This window comes from Euleptes europaea, chromosome 3, assembly GCF_029931775.1.
Source record: "Euleptes europaea isolate rEulEur1 chromosome 3, rEulEur1.hap1, whole genome shotgun sequence".
NCBI lineage: Eukaryota > Metazoa > Chordata > Lepidosauria > Squamata > Sphaerodactylidae > Euleptes > Euleptes europaea.
The window spans coordinates 116,763,158-116,778,431 of record NC_079314.1 but is presented as its reverse complement, the minus strand read 5'-3'; the positions used below and the strand labels follow the sequence as shown (position 1 = coordinate 116,778,431).

Sequence of the window (15,274 nt, the reverse complement as noted above, 5' to 3'; positions counted from 1 at the left end):
CCCTTCTCTTTGAGAACTTTGTGAACTGGTCTAGGAGTGTCCCATCCAAGTCCTCTGCCTGGTTTGGCGGTCGATAGCAGACCCCCACGAGAATATCATGATTATTTCTTATTCCTTTTATGTTTACCCATAGAGTCTCGACTGCACTACCATGCTCAGATTCATGCACTTCTTCACAGAGCAGTAAACAAGATTCCTGGATGCTCAGTCTAAAATGCTCCGCTGCGAATTTCCCACCATGCAAGGAGATCAAAGAACTGAAGAACTCTCCCCCACAACCCCATTTGTAATAAAAAAAACACCAATATGGGGATTCTCAGACACCAACATGACATTGGTCCGGCCAAAGGGCTTTCCCAGACCGCAACAGCCGCATCAGTGGCTTTTCTGTCACACAATCCATCGCTTGTTGCGAGGCTTGGGGCCAGGGGGAATGTGAGGCTGCAAAGCGCATGGAATGGAAACGAGCGAGTTGAAAGGGATGCGGGGCCCTGCGGTCAGGAACCCAAACACAACAACCTTCCCATTGAGCGATGACAATGATCTCCTCATTCGGGCATCCTTCCCGCATCCATTCATTCCCACTTTCCCCTCGGATCCTATGACCGCTTCCCTTGGCATGTCTGGCGACTATTACATAACCACTCCGCGGTTACAGACAGAGCAAAGCCTATATTCCCCCCACCCACCCCCATCCATGTGCCTTGCTGGTCACCCGCTGGCATTCAAACCCTGAAGGGACACAGTTAACAGACACAGACAAACACAGCAGGGGAGGGGCCATGGCTCAGTGGTAGAGCATCTGCTTGGCATGCAGAAGGTCCCAGGTTCAATCCCTGGCATCTCCAGTTAAAGGGACTGGGCAAGTAGGTGATGTGAAAGACCTCTGCCCGAGACCCTGGAGAGCTGCTGTCTGAGTAGACAACACTGACTCTGATGGATGAAGGGTCTGATTCAATATAAGGCAGCTTCATGTGTTCACCCATGTCCTGACCACCTTCTTTATGAAGAAGAGTTGGCTTTTGTACCCTGCTTTTCTCTACCTTTAAGAAGTCTCAAAGTGGCTTACAATTGCCTTCTCTTCTCCTCCCCACAACAGACACCTTGTGAGGTAGGTGGGGCTGAGAGCATTCGGAGAGAACTGTGACTGGCCCCAGGTCACCCAGCAAGCTTCATGTAGAGGAGTGGGGAATCAAACCCAGTTCACCAGATTAGAGTCAGCAGCTCATGTGGAGGAGTGGGGAATCAAACCTGGTTCACCAGATTAGAATCCGGTGCTCTTAACCACTACACCACACTGGCTCTCCAAATGGTAGGTTTCCTGTGTCTTTAACAGTTGTGTAACAGGCAGAAATTCCTCAAACACAGCCTTTTTTGGGCAGTCCTTGTTTCCTGGAGGATGCTGCACCTGTTGGATCTCTACCCAACTTGCAACAAATCTCCCAAGCCCAGCAGTTAAAATCTGCAGTACGAATGGTGCGCCAATCACTCTGAAGGGCAAATGGGGTTGCCAGCCTCCAGGCGGGGCCTGGAGACCCCCCAGAATTACAAGTGATCTCCAGAGAACAAAGAGCAGTTCTCCTGGAGAAAAATGGCAGCTTTGGAAGGTGGACTCTATGGCATTATACACTGAAGTTCCTCTCCTCCCTAAACTCTGCCCCCAAATCTTCAGGAATTTTCCATCCTAGAGTTAGCAACCCTGGGGCAAATGATCTGAAATTTAAATTTACCTTTTAGGTCAAAAAGTGGGGGAGGGTTACTGCTCTATTTTTAACAAGTTGACAGACGAGTTTTGAAGAAACTCAGAGCAGTAAACAAGATTATTTGGAACCAAATCATATTTTTCAAAGCAAGCATTCTAGGCAGCCCCCCTTTTAAACAATTTCTCAAGTTCTCATCTCTCAAACGATATCACACCTTCCCACTCCTCCTTGTGGGTGGGAAGCACCCCTTTCCCTTGACCCCATATAATAAGCATTTTCTTTCGGCTTTTCAAACCCACGGAGCCAGCGAAAGAAACAGAAGCTTAGTTGCTCCTTGTTATTCTTGACAGCACGGAAACATTCCCAAAGAGATAATCCCTTTCTGGTTTGGGCCCTTAAAATACCACCCGGAAGGTTTTCCTAATATAGCGGCACTGACCTACTATTTTTCTTACACACTTCCTTCCAATTGCTGGAAGAGGGTTGGAAGAGAAAATGACATTGTGAAAGCTGGCTAAGTATTACTCTTAGAGAATCTAAGAGACCCAGGTTCAAATCTCACTCAGCCATGAAGCTCACTGGAGATCTCCTGCTATTACAACTGATCTCCAGCCGACAGAGATCAGTTCACCTGGAGAAAATGGCCGCTTTGGCCATTGGACTCTATGGCATTGAAGCCCCTCCCCTCCCCAAACCCCGCCCTCCTCAGGCTCCACCCAAAAAACCTCCCGCCGGTGACAAAGAGTGACCTGGCAACCCTAGCTCACAGTGAAGGTACATCCAGGGACACCTGACAGTTTTAAAACATTATGGATACCTTTAAGGAATCTTTAAGGCTTTTTAAGTATTGAGCTTGGTATATGCACAGCTACACTCAGGAAAAATCCACTGAAATCCATGGGCCTTCTCCAAGCATCACTGTGCGCCGGATCGTGGCCCAGCACGTCTCCACGGGTTAATCCACAGCTGTTTCAAACAGCGGGCACGAATCAAAAATGTTAATGCCTCCTAATCCGAGCCTCATCAGGAGGAAAGTAAAACCCCTGGAAAGGTTAATCCATGACCAGTTCACACCGATTCCTGGCAGGAGAGAGTCTTAATCCCTCTTTCTAGTGGCTCTTTGCTAGCTCTTTAAGAGCCTTTTTCAGCAAGACAGATTTTTCATGAGGCAGAAACTAAGTGATATAACAGCTCGGCCCAGTCAGGGTCAAATCCCTATGAAGGGGCGTGGTTCTGGGGGTAAGATAGGACCACGGGTTGGGTTGCCAACCTCTCGGTTGTGGCTGGAGATCTCCTGGGATGACGACTGATTTCTAGGTGACAGAGATCAGTTCCCCTGGGGAAAATGGACACTTTGGTAGGTGGGCTGTATGGCATTAGACCTCATTGTAGACCCGACCTTCCCCAAACCCCATCCTCTTCAGGCTCCACCCCTAAAATCTCCAGGCATTTCCCAACCGGGAGCTGGCAACCCTACTTGGAGAAAATGGCTGTTTTGGAGGGTGGCCTCCATGGATTTATCTCCCCTCCCCAAAACATGCCCTCCCCAGGATCCATCCCCAAATCTCCAGGAATCATCCAACTAGGGTTGCCAACCTCCAGGTGGTTTCCCAGGGTAGAGAGACTTTGCCCGTGTAACACAGGGGAGCTGGAAACCATTGAGCATGTATTCTTTAGATGTCCCCTCTACAAGTCAGCCTGCTTCAATATTATTGACCCTTTGATTAGGGAAATGGGCTCTGGTGATGAGGGTGAATGGACCAAAAGGTTTCTGCTGGGAGACAGCTCTCTCATCACCCCCAGGTTGCAAAATATAGTGCAGTAGCAATGAAGCTACGTCACCTTAATGTACATCCTTAGTCTGTGGAATTGTAAAATTGGGTGATTTCCTAATTTTGTTGGGCTTGGTTGTAAACATCTCCTCTGTATGGTCAGTTTCTGTTTTACCTGTTTTATCTGGCATACTAGCTGCAAATAAAATTTATTTATTTATTTATAACCTCCAGGTGGTGGTTGGAGATCTCTTGCGCTGACAACTGATCTCCAGCCGACAGAGACAAAGTAGACATACACAAACACACATGAAGCTGCCTGATACCAAATCAGGCCCTTGGTCCATCAGGGCTAGTATTCTCTACTCAGACTGGCAGCAGCTCTTCAGGGTCTCAGGTGGAGGTCTGCCACATCACCTACTGCTTGGTCCATTCCATCCATGACCCATCACTGGCCATATCCCTGTCTCGCATACCCAGGGATGACAAACTAGTTTCCCAGAGTCCACAGCCATCCATTTGGCACTGGGCACCACTGGGTACCCAAAGGTGAGGCCCTTACCTGCCGCAGCTTGGTCCCCACCATGGAAGCACTGCTGTCAAGTACAAAGACCACATTCTTCGGGAGTGGAGGGAGATCTTTGGGAGCAAAATAGTGCACAAAATATCCATTCAAAACCTGGGGGGGATAAAAGGGGGGGGGAAAAGAATCAGTAGTGGAATACGAGCCCCGTGGCGCAGAGTGGTAAGCTGAAGTACTGCAGTCCAAGCTCTGCTCACGACCTGAGTTTGTTCCCAACGGAAGTCGGTTTCAGTTAGCTGGCTCAAGGTCGACTCAGCCTTCCATCCTTCCGAGGTCGGTAAAATGAGTTCCCAGCTTGCTGGGGGTAAAGGGAGGTTGACTGGGGAAGGCAGTGGCAAACCACCCCACAAACAAAGTCTGCGTAGGAAATGTCACGATGTGATGTCACCCCATGGGTCAGGAATGACCCGGTGCTTGCACAGGGGACCTTTACCTTTTTAGTGGAATGCAGCGTCTGTCACATTGCCAGGATTTTAGCCCCCAAACAGAAGTAACCCATGCTGAAAATCCTGAAAGCTGAGAAGACACTAGCAAACGAACAGCATGCAGGCTCAAATATTAACATACAATAATATATATTTATCAAAATGCAACATTAGCATTAACTCAATTAAGCAATAGCAATCACAAAATGAAACGTATTCCAATACATACGACCTATACACTATCAGTGGTCTCGTCTGCCCACACAGCCATTTGAAGATGCACATTTTTCATGAATGGACTTTAGAGAATTAACAGTCGTTTGGACGGTGTATTGGTCGTATGTATGGGAATAAGTTTCATTTTGTGATTGCTATTGCTTAATTGAGTTAATGCTATTGCTGCATTTTGTTGAATATATGATATGTGTGTGTGTGTGTTGTGCCGTCAAGTCACTTCCAACTCATGGCGACCCTATGAATCAGTGACCTCCAAAATGTCCTATCTTTGATAGCCTTGAATGTATGATATTGTATGTTAATATTTGAGCCTGCGTGCTGTTATTTGTTCTCCAATCCTACACGATTTACAGCATAGGCGTTATTTGTCTGGAGAAGACACTAGCAGCACAAAGGTTCCGTATTATAGTATGTTATTTAATGTGAAACTCTATAGTACTCAAAGGAAACTTATAACTACTAAACCAACTACATATAGATAAATTTACAAGCAAATAAGCAAGCCATTACAGCGTGCCTGCACCGACATCATCCATAAGGCATTAACAGTGGGCATACAAAGAAACAGTAGGTAACACACAACATAACATGCAGTCCATTGCACCTGATGATTGCTGCGTAAAGAGTCCCTTACTCAAAGTCTCTCCTGAGTTACAACCCCCGAGTAGTTCAAGTACGAGAATGATCCTGGTGTCAGGGAGGTGCGTGAATCACCGGCGGAGGAATCCAATGGCCGGCAAGAGAGTGGGAAGCACACTAACAGAAGGTGCTGGGAAAATCCTCGGTGAGCAGATACTGGAAGCCAGATGATGGACACGGAGAACCACCAGTAAGGACACAGAGAATCACCAGCAAGTACGTGTGGTCGATTCACACACGTTTCGATCGCTTCATCAGCTTGCCGGTTTGCCAGTCAACACAACAGTCCAAGCCCTATTCCTTAGAAATTAACTGCACGAATTGTGCGTGTTCTGTAGGGCAATATGCCACCTACCATAACTACAAAAATAATACGGAAAACATCAAACAATATACGTAGTTCATGAAACCCACACCCATCCTGTTTCATTCTAAAGTTCATGCATGCACATTAAATAACATACTATAATATGGAGCCTTTGTGCTGCTAGTGTCTTCTCAGCTTTCAGGATTTTAGCCCCGGCAGATCCCTGGCAGGTGGACAGGCTTGCATTTGTCTCCAGAAATCCATGCAGCGTATTTCACAGTTCCATAAGGAGAGGACTGATTCACACCCTACCTGCACATCCCCGACACTCAGCTCTCTGTTGACATCGTACCGGACAATGAAATCTCCCAGAATGCCGTTCCGTGCAATCTTGGCTTGCTGGACCACGCTGGGACTGAAGGTCACTTTGGCCAGGGTTTTCGTCTGGCCGATCACCGTCGAAGGGGGTGGGGATGGGTCATCTGAAGGAGAAAGGTGCTGTTACTCGGCCATGCCTCACACATTCAAATAGTCTAAGGGAGTCTCATGACTAGGGTTGCCAGCTCCAGGTTGGGAAATACCTGGATATTTGGGGGGGTGGAGCCTGAGGAGGGCAGGGTTTGGGGAGGGGACTTCAATGCCATAGAGTGGCCATTTTCTCCAGGAGAACTGATCTCTATCAGCTGGAGATCAGTTGTAATAGCGAGAGATCTCCAGCTACTACCTGGAGGTTACTGCAATCAAACTGATACCTGCGCTGTATAGAACAAAGAACAAAAAGTCACAGCAACAATGGCCACAAAATATACAAAACAATGTTGTATATCCAACTACTAACATTGAATGGCAAGTGCATAGATAGTAGAATACAAGGTATAGAAAGGATTCCTTTACAATGTTGCTAAGGCATACTTATACTCCACACCAATACCGCAAGTCCTTTACCAGCTAAATAAAGGACTTGTGGTATTGGTGTAAAGTAGTATGCCTTAGCAACATTGTAAAGGAATCTATATCTTGTATTCTATGCACTACCTGGAGGTTGGCAACCCTACTTGTGACGGATACTGTGTCAGGCTGCTATCTCGGTTTCGTTATTGCCTCTGTCTCTGTGCTGTATTGTCTGCCCCCCAAGGTCGCATACCTAGGCCTGGGAACTCAGCTCCTGGGAAACTGTATTCATGCGTGTAATCTCCCGCCTTTCCTGCCTTATAATATCTCCCAGCTAGTGAGCCTCTCATAGCTGTCATTTTATTCGTTTGCACTGTATGCCTATTTGATCAGTAAAAGCCATCTGTTTGGACTCTATATGACTTTGTGGTGATTTCTGGTTCTGTGGGCCAAGGGCTGACATTATGACAGCTATCTCTCATCTTCACCGTTCTCCTAGCCAGGCTGGAGCCCAGGGGGGTTCGCCTGCCACTTGGATGGGAGCTGTGCAGCTCTCCAGGTGATCTACTACCCTGGAGCCCTTCTCAGAGGACCCTACTCTGTTACAAGACTTAATCGCTGAACTTTTCCGGACGACCCGAGAGGTTTGCCGCTTGAGGGGACTGGTACAGGCGCAGTGGCAATCTCTTACAGGACGTCTCTGGATGTTAACATCGGAGGATACTGATGCTCGTTTAGATCTTCAGGACTTGGATCAATTACTGGACGATGCCCGATTGGCGACTGAGGATTTACAAATATTAACTGGACTTTTGGATAATCTTATTTCTCGACAAACTCTTTCTACCATGGCGGGAGCCCCGCCGGAGGGTTTTTCCCTGATCCCGGATGCGGCCAGCTGCCAGGCTGAGGCCAAGCGAGTCGCTATTAGCACCGCTCTTCTCCTTGTGGAATGTACAAAGGACACCCCGGTAGCCACCTTGGCTCAAGTTTTGACCCCGACGTTTGGAGCCGAGGCATCCGCACTGGCGGTTCGAGTACAACCTCTGCTGGGCGGGGAACCCGACCCCATACTCTTGCTCCTCGAGACAGAACTTTTGCCGCGCATTACGGCAGAGACTGCCCTAAGACTTGAGAACGCCAAAGTTCTTGCGGATCAGCAAGCCGCCGAAGCGGCTAGGGTCGCAAGAGAGAGAGAGGCGGCGGAAGCAGCCAGGGCGGCTGCAGCAAGGATTAGGAATCAGGCGAACGTGGACACGCGCCCCAAGGGCTATGTACTGGGACTATCAGGTCTAACTTTTTCCCCGGCGTTTGTCCCGTCGCGTGCGACCCAACGCGCACGCCGTTTGGCTGACCGACGTCGAGACTCAGATGAGTCTGAAGACGAGGATTTATATGGGGATAGCTCTCAATGGGCCACGAGCTTCCGAACCAGTAAGCCTCATCTTACTGGTGGCCCAAGTGAGGAGGTTCATCTTTTACGAGCCCAGAATCGGGAGCTCTCCGACCGTGTTGATCAACTCCAGGAAGTAATGGAACTTATGCTTCAAGAGAACAGGCAATTACAACAAACCCTGATAGCTCAGAGACAGCCCGTTCCGATACCGGGTCAGGGGGTACCCGTACAACCACCCGCTAATGTGCCTGCTCCACCCTTACCTCCTGGAGCTCCTGTTGCTCCTCCGCCCGGACCACCCGTGCAACCACCTGCTAATGTGCCTGCTCCACCCTTGCCTCCTGGAGCTCCTGTTGCTCCTCCGCCCGGACCACCCGTGCAACCGGGTCAACCCGCGCCCGGCCCTTGGAAGCAACTCAAATTGAGGACTACGTATGACGGATCTCTTGAGACTTTGCCTTGTTTCTTGCATCAAGTGGACAGTTATATGCGAGAACAAGGTCAACTTTTCCCCACGGAAGATAGCCGGGTGCGGTACGTAGCTTCCCTCCTGACAGGCAAAGCGGCTGACTGGATGGTCCTCCAGTTTGACACCCGCTCTCGTGCGATTCGTTCCCTCAACAACTTCATGACTGCCCTGAGAAGGAGGTTTGAGGACCCCTTCCTGGGGGAAAGAGCCAAAACGGAACTCTTACAATTAAAACAAGGCTCTGCTACAGTTCGGGAATTTGCCGATGAATTTCAGCGACTGGCAAGTAAAATTGTAGGTTGGCCCGAGACCACCCTAATCCATCATTTCAGGGAAGCCTTGCATCCTGACATTCTGAACTGGTCTTACATGCGGGGCGATCCCGATACCCTCGAAGGCTGGATCCTATTAGCCGAGGAAGTGGAAAGCCGCCGCCGCTTTATTTCTCTCGTCCGTCAAAAGCACAAGGAGAAGGGCACCCAAAAGCCTCAACCCAAGGCACCACTGCTCGTCCCACGAAATCCCCCACGTCCGCTCCAGGAACGTGAAGCCCGATTTCAGAGGGGTGCCTGTCTTACATGCGGAGAAATGGGCCACTTTGCAGCCGTTTGCCCACGCCGCCAGGAATTATTTCGTCCCAGCACGACAACCCGCGCCCGAGGTCGTCCACCACGCAGAGGCACCGCGGCCACCCGCAGCGCAGCTCCGGGAAGGCCCACACCCTCTGCACTCCATGCCGGGGACCCAGCCTCCCTGCCTGCTTCCAACGACCCCGCCGGGTCTCGGATTACAAGTGCCCCATTGGGGGACAGCTTTCCCTCTTCGGATGAGGAAAACCCTTGGATTTCTCCAGCCTTAAACCTGGAATCTCCCCTCGACTTGTCAAAAAACGGCTCCGGTCTGTGGTGAATGGAGCATCTCCACAGACCTCTCAGGATCTTCCTATCAAACCGAATGCTCCTACCAAAATCAAAGAAGTGGACTCCACCGTCTACGTGGATGCAGTTTTACAACAACTTAACGGAGGTCCACAAATCCCCGTCAAAGCACTAATTGACTCCGGTTGCTGTCGCACTCTCATAAGCGAAGCCACGTTTGCTGCACTCAGAGCCGACTCAGAGGCTTTACCCGCCCCCGTCCAATTTGCTCAAATGGACGGGAGCCAATTCCAGGGGGGTCCAGTTGATCACCGCACCATAGGGGTGGCAATGGGAATTGGTTCCCACTGGGAACAAATAGACTTCACTATAGCCCCTATCCGATTTGAAGTGGTCTTGGGAATTAACTGGATTAAAGGACATAGTCCCAGTATTGATTGGGAAACAAACACTATCTCTTTCGCTAGTCCCACCTGCGACCAGCATCGGCAAAACTTTGCTCTGCCATTTCCGCCCGTTCCAGCATTAACCTCTACTGCCCCAGTACCACCGGCTCTACCCGCTGTATACCGGGACTTTGAAGATGTCTTCGACCTTAGGGAATGTGATGCCTTACCCCCCCACCGGGCCTCAGACTGTGCGATTGAAGTAGTAAAGGACTGCACATTAACCAAAAGTAAGATTTACCCTATGAGCGCTTCCGAGCGCACTGTCCTCCGGGACTTTTTGGACAAAAACCTCGCCAGAGGGTTCATTCGCCCTTCGAATGCCCCAAACTCGGCCCCCGCGTTTTTCGTCCGGAAAAAAGAGGGCGACCTTCGCCTGTGCATTGACTTCAGAAAGCTCAATGCGGTTACCCAGACCAACGCCTATCCTATCCCATTAATATCGGATATTTTGGGACAATTACAGGAAGGCCGTGTGTTCTCTAAATTAGACTTGGTGGAAGCCTACTACCGAGTCCGTATCCGCGAAGGAGATGAACACCTCACTGCCTTCTCTAGCTGTTTCGGAATGTATGAATTCCTTGTAATGCCATTCGGATTAAAAGGGGCCCCGGGGGTCTTCATGCAACTCATCAATGAAATCCTACATGACCTTCTATATCGTGGGGTGGTGGTCTACTTAGATGACATTCTCATTTATTCGAAAACTGTGGACGAGCATGTGACTCTGGTCAGGGAAGTTCTACAACGCTGCGTAACCATCAACTGTTCGCTAAACTAGCTAAGTGTGAATTTCACCAAAGCAAACTCACGTTTTTGGGATACATCATCTCCCACCAAGGTCTTCGCATGGACCCCGCCAAAGTCCAAGCCGTCCTCGATTGGACTCCCCCCACCAACCGTAAGCAAGTACAGCAATTTCTGGGATTTGCAAACTTCTATCGGGGATTCATCCCTAACTTCGCCCAAGTGGCTCTACCCATTACGGACCTGCTGAAAACTAAGGGAAAAGTAAGCTCGGCTGCCTTGCCCTCCGCAAAAATCCTATGGACTGAGCAATGCCAAGCTGCCTTTCTGGCCCTCAAACGCCTCTTCACTTCGGAGCCGGTGCTACGGCACCCAGACCCAAATCAAATGTTCATTGTGCAAGTCGATGCTTCCGATGTAGCCATGGGAGGGGCTCTCCTCCAGCAAGGACCGGACGGTCTTCTTCACCCTTGCGCTTACTTTTCAAAAAAATTTGCGCACGCTCAATTAAACTGGCCCATCTGGGAGAAAGAGGCCTCTGCAGTTCATCATTGTCAGGCTGCTATCTCGGTTTCGTTATTGCCTCTGTCTCTGTGCTGTATTGTCTGCCCCCCAAGGTCGCATGCCTAAGCCTAAGCCTGGGAACTCAGCTCCTGGGAAACTGTATTCCTGCGTGTAATCTCCCGCCTTTCCTGCCTTATAATATCTCCCAGCTAGTGAGCCTTTCATAGCTGTCATTTTATTCGTTTGCACTGTATGCCTATTTGATCAGTAAAATCCACCTGTTTGGACTCTATACGACTTTGTGGTGATTTCTGGTTCTGTGGGCCAAGGGCTGACATTATGACAGCTATCCCACATCTTCACCATTCTCCTAGCCAGGCTGGAGCCCAGGGGGGTTCGCCTGCCACTTGGATGGGAGCTGTGCAGCTCTCCAGGTGATCTACTACCCTGGAGCCCTTCTCAGAGGACCCTACTCTGTTACAGGACTTAATTGCTGAACTTTTCCGGACGAACCGAGAGGTTTGCCGCTTGAGGGGACTGGTACACGCGCAGTGGCAATCTCTTACAGGACGTCTCTGGATGTTAACATCGGAGGATACTGATGCTCGTTTAGATCTTCAGGACTTGGATCAATTACTGGACGATGCCCGATTGGCGACTGAGGATTTACAAATATTAACTGGACTTCTGGATAATCTTATTTCTCGACAAACTCTTTCTACCATGGCGGGAGCCCCACCGGAGGGTTTTTCCCTGATCCCGGATGCGGCCAGCTGCCAGGCTGAGGCCAAGCGAGTCGCTATTAGCACCGCTCTTCTCCTTGTGGAATGTACAAAAGACACCCCGGTAGCCACCTTGGCTCAAGTTTTGACCCCGACGTTTGGAGCCGAGGCATCCGCACTGGCGGTTCGAGTACAACCTCTGCTGGGCGGGGAACCTGACCCCATACTCTTGCTCCTCGAGACAGAACTTTTGCCACGCATTACGGCAGAGGCTGCCCTAAGACTTGAGAACGCCAAAGTTCTTGCGGATCAGCAAGCCGCCGAAGCGGCTAGGGTCGCAAGAGAGAGAGAGGCGGCGGAAGCAGCCAGGGCGGCTGCAGCAAGGAATCAGGCGAACGTGGACACGCGCCCCAAGGACTATGTACTGGGACTATCAGGTCTCACCTTTTCCCCGGCGTTTGTCCCGTCGCGTACGACCCAACGCGCACGCCGTTTGGCTGACCGACGTCGAGACTCAGATGAGTCTGAAGACGAGGATTTATATGGGGATAGCTCTCAATGGGCCACGAGCTTCCGAACCAGTAAGCCTCATCTTACTGGGGGCCCAAGTGAGGAGGTTCATCTTTTACGAGCCCAGAATCGGGAGCTCTCCGACCGTGTGGATCAACTCCAAGAAGTAATGGAACTTATGCTTCACGAGAACAGGCAATTACAACAAACCCTGATAGCTCAGAGACAGCCCGTTCCGATACCGGGTCAGGCGGTACCCGTACAACCACCCGCTAATGTGCCTGCTCCACCCTTACCTCCTGGAGCTCCTGTTGCTCCTCCGCTCCGACCACCCGTGCAACCACCTGCTAATGTGCCTGCTCCACCCTTGCCTCCTGGAGCTCCTGTTGCTCCTCCGCCCGGACCACCCGTGCAACCGGGTCAGCCCGCGCCCGGCCCTTGGAAGCAACTCAAATTGAGGACTACGTATGACGGATCTCTTGAGACTTTGCCTTGTTTCTTGCATCAAGTGGACAGTTATATGCGAGAACAAGGTCAACTTTTCCCCACGGAAGATAGCCGGGTGCGGTACGTAGCTTCCCTCCTGACAGGCAAAGCGGCTGACTGGATGGTCCTCCAGTTTGACACCCGCTCTCGTGCGATTCGTTCCCTCAACAACTTCATGACTGCCCTGAGAAGGAGGTTTGAAGACCCCTTCCTGGGAGAAAGAGCCAAAACGGAACTTTTACAATTAAAACAAGGCTCTGCTACAGTTCGGGAATTTGCCGATGAATTTCAGCGACTGGCAAGTAAAATTGTAGGTTGGCCCGAGACCACCCTAATCCATCATTTCAGGGAAGCCTTGCATCCTGACATTCTGAACTGGTCTTACATGCGGGGCGATCCCGATACCCTCGAAGGCTGGATCCTATTAGCCGAGGAAGTGGAAAGCCGCCGCCGCTTTATTTCTCTCGTCCGTCAAAAGCACAAGGAGAAGGGCACCCAAAAGCCTCAACCCAAGGCACCACTGCTCGTCCCACGAAATCCCTCACGTCCGCTCCAGGAACGTGAAGTCCGATTTCAGAGGGGTGCCTGTCTTACATGCGGAGAAATGGGCCACTTTGCAGCCGTTTGCCCACGCCGCCAGGAATTATTTCGTCCCAGCACGACAACCCGCGCCCGAGGTCGTCCACCACGCAGAGGCACCGCGGCCACCCGCAGCGCAGCTCCGGGAAGGCCCACACCCTCTGCACTCCATGCCGGGGACCCAGCCTCCCTGCCTGCTTCCAACGACCCCGCCGGGTCTCGGATTACAAGTGCCCCATTGGGGGACAGCTTTCCCTCTTCGGATGAGGAAAACCCTTGGATTTCTCCAGCCTTAAACCTGGAATCTCCCCTCGACTTGTCAAAAAACGGCTCCGGTCTGTGGTGAATGGAGCATCTCCACAGACCTCTCAGGATCTTCCTATCAAACCGAATGCTCCTACCAAAATCAAAGAAGTGGACTCCACCGTCTACGTAGATGCAGTTTTACAACAACTTAACGGAGGTCCACAAATCCCCGTCAAAGCACTAATTGACTCCGGTTGCTGTCGCACTCTCATAAGCGAAGCCACGTTTGCTGCCCTCAGAGCCGACTCAGAGGCTTTACCCGCCCCCGTCCAATTTGCTCAAATGGACGGGAGCCAATTCCAGGGGGGTCCAGTTGATCATCGCACCATAGGGGTGGCAATGGGAATTGGTTCCCACTGGGAACAAATAGACTTCACTATAGCCCCTATCCGATTTGAAGTGGTCTTGGGAATTAACTGGATTAAAGGACATAGTCCCAGTATTGATTGGGAAACAGACACTATTTCTTTCGCTAGTCCCACCTGCGACCAGCATCGGCAAAACTTTGCTCTGCCATTTCCGCCCGTTCCAGCGTTAACCTCTACTGCCCCAGTACCACCGGCTCTACCCGCTGTATACCGGGACTTTGAAGATGTCTTCGACCTTAAGGAATGTGATGCCTTACCCCCCCACCGGGCCTCAGACTGTGCGATTGAAGTAGTAAAGGACTGCACATTAACCAAAAGTAAGATTTACCCTATGAGCGCTTCCGAGCGCACTGTCCTCCGGGACTTTTTGGACAAAAACCTCGCCAGAGGGTTCATTCGCCCTTCGAATGCCCCAAACTCGGCCCCCGCGTTTTTCGTCCGGAAAAAAGAGGGCGACCTTCGCCTGTGCATTGACTTCAGAAAGCTCAATGCGGTTACCCAGACCAACGCCTATCCTATCCCATTAATATCGGATATTTTGGGACAATTACAGGAAGGCCGTGTGTTCTCTAAATTAGACTTGGTGGAAGCCTACTACCGAGTCCGTATCCGCGAAGGAGATGAACACCTCACTGCCTTCTCTAGCTGTTTCGGAATGTATGAATTCCTTGTAATGCCGTTCGGATTAAAAGGGGCCCCGGGGGTCTTCATGCAACTCATCAATGAAATCCTACATGACCTTCTATATCGTGGGGTGGTGGTCTACTTAGATGACATTCTCATTTATTCGAAAACTATGGACGAGCATGTGACTCTGGTCAGAGAAGTTCTACAACGCCTGCGTAACCATCAACTGTTCGCTAAACTAGCTAAGTGTGAATTTCACCAAAGCAAACTCACGTTTTTGGGATACATCATCTCCCACCAAGGTCTTCGCATGGACCCCGCCAAAGTCCAAGCCGTCCTCGATTGGACTCCCCCCACCAACCGTAAGCAAGTACAGCAATTTCTGGGATTTGCAAACTTCTATCGGGGATTCATCCCTAACTTCGCCCAAGTGGCTCTACCCATTACGGACCTGCTGAAAACTAAAGGAAAAGTAAGCTCGGCTGCCTTGCCCTCCGCAAAGATCCTATGGACTGAGCAATGCCAAGCCGCCTTTCTGGCCCTCAAACGCCTCTTCACTTCGGAGCCGGTGCTACGGCACCCAGACCCAAATCAAATGTTCATTGTGCAAGTCGATGCTTCCGATGTAGCCATGGGAGGGGCTCTCCTCCAGCAAGGACCGGACGGTCTTCTTCACCCT

At 50.6% G+C, this 15,274-nt stretch overlaps 1 protein-coding gene across 1 annotated transcript in view; it reads right to left on the bottom strand.

Annotated features, from left to right (window-relative positions):
• Positions 1–15,274, bottom strand: part of ITIH5 (inter-alpha-trypsin inhibitor heavy chain 5) — a 63,391-nt gene that overhangs the window by 21,158 nt on the left and 26,959 nt on the right. Inside the window, exons 6-7 of the mRNA XM_056847708.1 lie at positions 5,979–6,148; positions 4,038–4,154 (exon numbers count right to left, since the gene is read on the bottom strand). Coding sequence (XP_056703686.1) covers positions 4,038–4,154; positions 5,979–6,148 — 287 coding nt within the window. The remainder of the gene's footprint in view (positions 1–4,037; positions 4,155–5,978; positions 6,149–15,274) is intronic.